The following is a 7,549-nucleotide window of genomic DNA, read 5'->3' as shown; positions in this document are numbered from 1 at the left end:
ATGATGTGCTGGTTAAATGTACGTATCGTGTACGTATTTATGAATGCATACGAAGTACAACGAAAGAGATTGCCCCGCCTTTACTCTATTATATAAAACGTTTGAAATTCCACATTTTTCCACTAGAAGTTGTGTCTTAACAGAATCGATTATTTTAGGTATCATATCGATTATCTTAACAGTAAATACAAGTAACCTTATAAGATTTTTTTAAACGATCATTGGATCGTTGTTAGTGTCAATCAATGATATTTAATGGTGTGAATAAAATTATTCGGTTTATAAAATTCTTTGTTTTTAAAAGCTCCAACAAATCTTATCTAACTTGATAAGTATTGTAGAATAAATTTACGATCTTTTTATTGTTTGTAAATTTATATAATAACATATAGAAAAATGAATAAAACAAAGCAGGAACGAAAAAATGTTCAGTTTATATTAAAAATTATATGAAAATGGTAGGTACATTTATTTACTTACCTATTATACCTACTACCTTGGTTGGTAACGCTAAGCTCCGTAATTTTATTACAATTTCGGCGTCAGAAAGAGACATATATATGCCATTCTGTAATGCATGAAGATACTGACTCATTGTAATTGCACAGGAGAAAGCGAGACAGACGGGGGTACAGGAGGGTTCCAGCTACGCCCTACAATTGCTTCCTGTGTTACGAGTCAATTTGTACCTACTACCTATATAAACAACATATTAAAAATATATTTACAGTTTGTCTCCCAACATTTCGAAATTTACACTTCATATTGATTCCCAATGGTCATCTATATCCACATTGTCATAAATAAATCATAAAAACTAAACTAAAATATACTTAACCTTGTTTTTACCGGATAAGTAAAAACAATAGTTTGGAAAAGATTATAAGTTTATAAAGGGTGTCTAACTTTTACTTAGTTTCAATTGTTTACATTATAATTATGTTGATATTAATAGGTCATCTACTTTTTGCCTCCGACCTGTTTAAATCATAGATAGAAAAAAATGCAAAACTGTATAACTATTTCTATCGAACCATTACGTACCTACATTGTGGTACACTTATCGCTCGATTTAGGTAAAAATGTGATTGGGCTAGTAGCTGGGTGGATATATAAATATAAGTACTTGTACACGTGTAGCTTATAATATCTCTTTTATTAAATCCCAAAAAGGAAGAAAGATAAGTTAAAGAGGGTGTAACGTGTCGTTAATTTGGCTGCACTTGTTCGGTCGCCGGGTCTGCCCTGTGCGTGTGTGCCTGGTCATTACGGCGCATTATTTGTTACGATTAGGGCTGGGATGGGCCCGTCCCTATCGGCACAGTCCTACGCTCCCTTCCGCGGCTATTTGAATAGGCCTGCGTGTTGCGTAACGCGCGGCCAATGACAGCGGTGCTGCACATGCACGGGGCGGAGCCCTTACGTCACCACGCTCTGCCTCCGCGGCCGCGCAGCCGCCGTGACGTCACGTAGCCTTCGCCCCGCGCGCCGGCAGCGACGCTAGCGCCCACGCTGCCAGTGGCGCCGCGCCGAAACTTGCGACAAAACACTCGTGCGCTCAAAGATGGCGGATGGGTCGGCCGAGGACCGCGCCGGTCCGACACAAATGAACGATTTAACTTTTTCCGCGTCCGACCCGTCACATGGTGACACAAAAAAGTGCAGTGGACAAACTTTTAACGGTGACACAGTGATGTTATCTTTCTACAAGGAACTGGAAACCAGTGAATCGTGTGAGAAAAGTGAATCGAACGGCGTGGCCGCCGATCGTTCCGCGGCGGTCGCTACTACGGATTCCCGAAAATCACCGGGCACGAACTCTGACGACGGAGACGATAGGAAGAAGCGATGTTTCGACAGATACGACAGCTCCGAGTCTTCTGACAGGTCAGTCGCGAAATATATTAGAGGCTGGCCGCCGGCGTGCGAATGTCTAATGTTTTGGCGGTGTCGAAATTTGAAGAGTCAATGCTCCAGTGACCGTAGTTGTGTTGATTTCGATGTCATGGCCATCGCGAGTACGTAACTTGTGTCGCTAGGCCTATGCTCGGTTGAATGCCCTCTGAATGGTCGCTGGGCCGCGATGCGATGCGAGGCTCTAATCGCTTCGAATTGCGTCCGTAGCCTTGTAATTATTTTAGCGTTTAACTTCGCGACAGGCTTATGTCTATAAAACGTGGCTTGAAAGTGATATTATATTAATATTCACAAGTAATTAGTGATACTATAACGTGTTTTTTTATGTATATCGACTTACCATTCAAATAGATCGTGATTACAATACAGCAACTCCAAAAGTTTTGAATAACTTATAAAACTGTTTTGTATTCTATCAACGCGGTGTAATATTAATTCTTACAATTCGCACTACCATCGCAAAAATGTGTTATCCAACTTGGAATATATACTTATACGGTACATAATTTATGATTTAGGATCATTCTAGGCTAAAACAATGTTATATAAAAGTATGTACTAAAAATGTAACTAACGACATTCCTAACGTAATATCTGGATAACCGTAACAATCACATACGCGGGTAGTCTTGGATAATGATAATATTAAGAAACTGGTATAAACTCTACTCTCATATTTTCAATATTATTAATGTTTTTATAATCCATTATCGGTCACTCGTTAATCAGTACGACCATGACAATGGCCGTGGGACTGGCGTAATACAAATACGACGAAATCTTGTAAATATTATCTTAAATGAAGCCTAAATATACGGTCGTATAACGATGTCCTTGGTCGTGTCCAATAACCTAAGTGTTGAATGGAAAGTCTATTATGGTTAAAGCAGCCCATAGATAAACCTTAGTTTAAAATACGATCGAGTAGCTTCACAAAAATAAATTCTTTATTCTTTTAGTTGGTAGGTCAATGAGACATAGCATTACATTCGAACCTATTTAAAATATTTACAGCAATTGTTTCATTAGAAGTTTCACATCTATCTTAGATGGTAAAAAATCCAACAATTACTATAAATAATTCATAATTTTAAACATAATTCTTCAATAATTTAACATCATATCTATTATGTAACTAGTTATGTATATGTATATGCAAGGCGATATAGCATAGATAAAATATTTATTGTACAGATTATCTAACAATGTTACAAGATTCAAGGCAACGCTGTTACTGAACTTGACTTGATTTTAATATCAATTTATACATTATCACTAAAATGACGTAAAATGGTTTGATATGATAAAAAAATAATCTCTTTGTCTTTTACGCCAAGATGATATCAGCATTGTAAACATATAATTATCAGATATCTCAGGCTGGGTAGCCTAGCAACCTACAAATTTCAGCAGTATCTCGACTACATGGTATACAATGAACAAATAATGTGATGTAAAATTTATTTATGAGAAATATCTTTCTTTCGATTATTTCAAAACATTAGCATATCCAATGGCATATCCAGTTTTTGTTTGGCTCAGGCATGACCCAATAGGATTTAACAAAGAGTAAGAAGAAAGTCTTCTGATATATTATTGTCGTCCATAACAATTTAGAAAGATGACCTTAATAAATACATAAATACAAAATGGTTTGACAGGGAGGGAGGGCTTGAGTACCTTAACTCCCCTCCCCTCCCTGCCTTGACCCGACTGTCAACATATTTGCTCTATAATTGTCACAGTTATCATCAATTTTTTTTTAATTCATTGGGTATGGATCTTCTTTCATAATGAATAGTTCACCTCGTTGGTCAAGTATAGATTGGTAGACTTCACACACCTTTTAGAACTTCTAATATTCTCTTATTGCTATTCAAAAATTATTTTAGTACAAATTAATAGTAAAATTTGTTTACTAGAGTCACATGAGCCGATAACCCAACATAGATATTAGGTTATCAGTTCATTTTGTAGTGCTCCGGATTATGTGATATAATAACTATGTATGTATAAATTTCTCTATGTTACATTACTATTAGTACATATAATGATACTGATAGTAAATGGAGATCATTATAATAACATTAAATATGAAGGTAATTGCAAATATTTTGCAATACCTTCATACCGATAGCATGTATATAAACTTGCATATGGCGTCTTCTATGTATAGCTAATAGAGAATGCCTGTAGTATAGCCAACTTCTTGATTTTTAAATAGTTGTGGTTTTATGATAGAAACATCAAAGTCACTATGGCCATTGACCCTTCTTATAATATGAAAGCCTTTTTTTTTTTTTGTTAACGAGGGGGAAACCTTCAAAAGGTACCCGGACACGGGGTTATGAGGGACTCTTACCGCACTAAAACCCCCCCGGTGGCCGTCCTCGGCGCTGCGTAGAGGACTCCGGGATCTCCAACGGAACGCAACCGGAGTCCTCTTAGCGCTGTGCCCCGTCGGGCTCCGCCCAGGTGAGCTTGATACTCACCACACCGTCTGGTGTGCACGACGGTATGCGACCACACATACCGCCGTCCTTCCCGGGGTCGCTGGCCGGGCGGTTTGAGCTCCCACTCTTGCCGTCCGCAACCCCGGAAGCCCCCTTTTAGTCGCCTCTTACGACAGGCAGAGGATACCGTAGCCCTATTCTGGTCCCGGAACTACAGGGACAGTAATATGAAAGCCTATAAGTTATTCAAGTCAGTCATTGTTTTTACAATTACTTTCATGCAAAATGGAAAGATATTTTGGGGAGTCATAACTATTTTTTTTAATAAAATGCTTGTGCAAAAACTTTAGAGTGTAGTGAACTAATTCACTTTAAGAAAAAAAAAAAAACAGTCAATGCTTTGTGCCTTCTTAGCATTAGTCACTAACGTTTTAACGTTATATTGCATGTCACTGAATATATGATTTAAAGTATCAGACACTGTATTTCTAAAAAATATAATTAAATTCGTATTCCTGAATCTAATCATCTAACGTCAATATATTTTATACACTTGTAACCCCACAATCGTTATCAGTGGCTCAGGTTGACCCACATACAACATTCGAGTCAATCTCTTGTCATATTGTATAGACGCCGCTACTCAAAATCCTTGGTATATATTTTTTGTGAAATATTTGTCATACTTGTTATAAATGGCTTAGAACACCACTATTTTAAAATAAAATTAATAGGGGTGTGCGAATATCGTTCGAATCGAATCGAATCGAATATCAATATTCGATTCGAAATTCGAATCGAATAATTCGAATTTTCGAATTATTCGAAATTCTTCGAATAATTCGAAAAATTTCGAATAATTCGAAAAATTTCGAATAATTCGTAAAAATCTCGAATAATTCGAAAGTTTTCGAATAATACGCGAATTAAGGGGGTATTCTAGTCTAGAAGCATGAATTTCAGGTAATTTTTTGAAGTGCCGTAAAAAAAGGCAATCAATATTTTTACCATCCATTTTTTTATAAGTTATTTATTAACATTACAAGAATAGGATCATCCCCAAATTTCAATTTTTCATAATACTTTATTTGCTATAATATAATTTTTATTATTTCATTATTAAAAAAAAAAAACTATATTAATTGTTCTATTTGTGTAACTATATGGTTTAAATAAAATGTATATTGATTATTGACTGTTAAATTTTTATTCGAAAATTGAAAATAAGAAACCCTGAAAAAATTCGAATTATTCAAAAATTTTCGGATTATTCGAAAATTTTCGAATTATTCGAAAATTTTCGAATTACTCGAAAATTTTCGAATTATTCGAAATTTTTCGAATTATTCGGGAACTTTCGAATAATTCGAATTTTCGAATTATTCGATTCGAGTTTCGAATCGAATATTAATATTCGATTCGGAACGAATAATTCGTAAGTTCGAATTATTCGCACACCCCTAAAAATTAACCAATATTACCTATAAAAATATTATTTTATTAAATGAAGTACGATATAAATTATTATTACTTTCGGATTTTTTTGATAACATTTTATTAAACACAAATCTGAAAAATATTAATTTAAATACACTAAAAAAAAACCTAACTATATACTGTAACTACATTTGTTATTATGACAGCTCATTTACAATTTTACGATATTACACTTGTATATGAATATTGAATATTTGACACCATAAAACCTGCCTAGTTTGTTTACAAAAGATATAAGACACCGTACACACTTGATTGATTAATTACCTCAGATAAAATAAGTAACCACAAGTACTTATACGATTATTTCCATAATATAAAATAATTTAAGCAATATGTGCCGGAGCTATAAATATATTTCGGATTAACATCCTCATGCATATTAAGAACGTAATAAATTCAATTATTTTCGATGGTAAATAAAATGTAAAAAGTTTGTAAATGTTTATGCTATCAATACTAATGTGACCGCACGGTTTATAGTCGTAAAGAAACATCTGCCGGTAAATGCTTCCCACAAATCCAAGTTACGAGCTGACAACCGTTTATCTATATCTTTATGAGCGTACAAAAGATACGAAGTAGAAATGGCTCGCAATTTTTAGTATAGACACAGGTGTCATTATACTAGAATGTATGTGCCTATGTTTGTATCTTGCGTAGGGCGTTTCCACATTAGGGTGGCCTGTGTCATAATAATTAAAGCGATAACGCTTGATGAAATAATTGATCGATGGTCATGTTTTGAATGAACAATGGAATGACCTGCGATCGATAATAATCGATAGACGTATCGTGTGATTGTGGTAGCACCTTTACATTGTACCTTGTACATAGGCATGTTATAAAAAGTATGTAAACATACTATGTAAGTAAGAAGTAGGTATGTGAAAAGTAAATGCTTTTGTAATATCTACATATGTCATAGAGTATTGACATAAGTTTTCTGAAAAATGAAAATCATTGTTTGTCCGTGTCAGTCATGTCACCTATGATGCAAGAAGCCCTAGAGGCTATTATTATGGAAAGTGTTATATACCTACTACATTTGAAACATTAGTAGCGTACATTTAAAAGGCATAAAGAAAGTTAACCCAAAAATCCAAGCAACTAAATTTAAATTGTATTGTTTGTTAAAATTTTAATTAATAAAATAATCACGCGCTACGACACGGTAATTCAAAACAAAGTTATTCACTGACAGTTACAAATGGTAACTCGAAATAAACTTATTAAGTACCTACTTATTTTTTTTTTGCGTCTTTACTGTTAAGAGGTCAAAATGCTACTGTCGATATACACTTAATTTATATTTAAATTTTGAGAAACTTTTCTGTCTTATAATTATATTGTCGCTATTTATAATTTATATGTGATGACTGCAATCCATATCTACATTACACACAGACGTACACATAGCTTTCCCTTTAATCCAATGTAACGATAAATCTGCAAGAAGTTGCAAAAGTTGCTATACTACTAAATATACTCCGAATCTCATTTTAAATAATCTTGTCGTTAAAATTGTAAAATTGTAAAGCTCAACATTCTGCTTTACTTATTAACACATAAATTCTAACGAAAAATAAATATAGTTCAAAATCTAAAAAAACACGCTTTTATGATAAAATCAACTAAAAAGTAGAAAATAATTTTCAATCTAGGAATCAATTAAGGAACAG

At 34.2% G+C, this 7,549-nt stretch overlaps 1 protein-coding gene across 1 annotated transcript in view; it reads left to right on the top strand.

Moving 5' to 3' along the window:
* The first annotated feature begins 1,059 nt into the window (after positions 1–1,059).
* The window catches only part of jing (AE binding protein 2 jing), a 193,798-nt gene continuing 187,308 nt past the window's right edge, over positions 1,060–7,549 (top strand). The window contains exon 1 of the mRNA XM_073085748.1: positions 1,060–1,887. Within this exon, the coding sequence (XP_072941849.1) occupies positions 1,565–1,887 (323 nt within the window). The 5' untranslated portion in view covers positions 1,060–1,564. The remainder of the gene's footprint in view (positions 1,888–7,549) is intronic.

This window comes from Epargyreus clarus, unplaced genomic scaffold, assembly GCF_041222505.1.
Source record: "Epargyreus clarus isolate Ecla_fem2 unplaced genomic scaffold, WU_Ecla_fem_2.2 ptg000023l, whole genome shotgun sequence".
Lineage (NCBI taxonomy): Eukaryota > Metazoa > Arthropoda > Insecta > Lepidoptera > Hesperiidae > Epargyreus > Epargyreus clarus.
The sequence above is the reverse complement of the archived record's forward strand: the minus strand, read 5'-3'. Positions and strand labels throughout refer to the sequence as shown.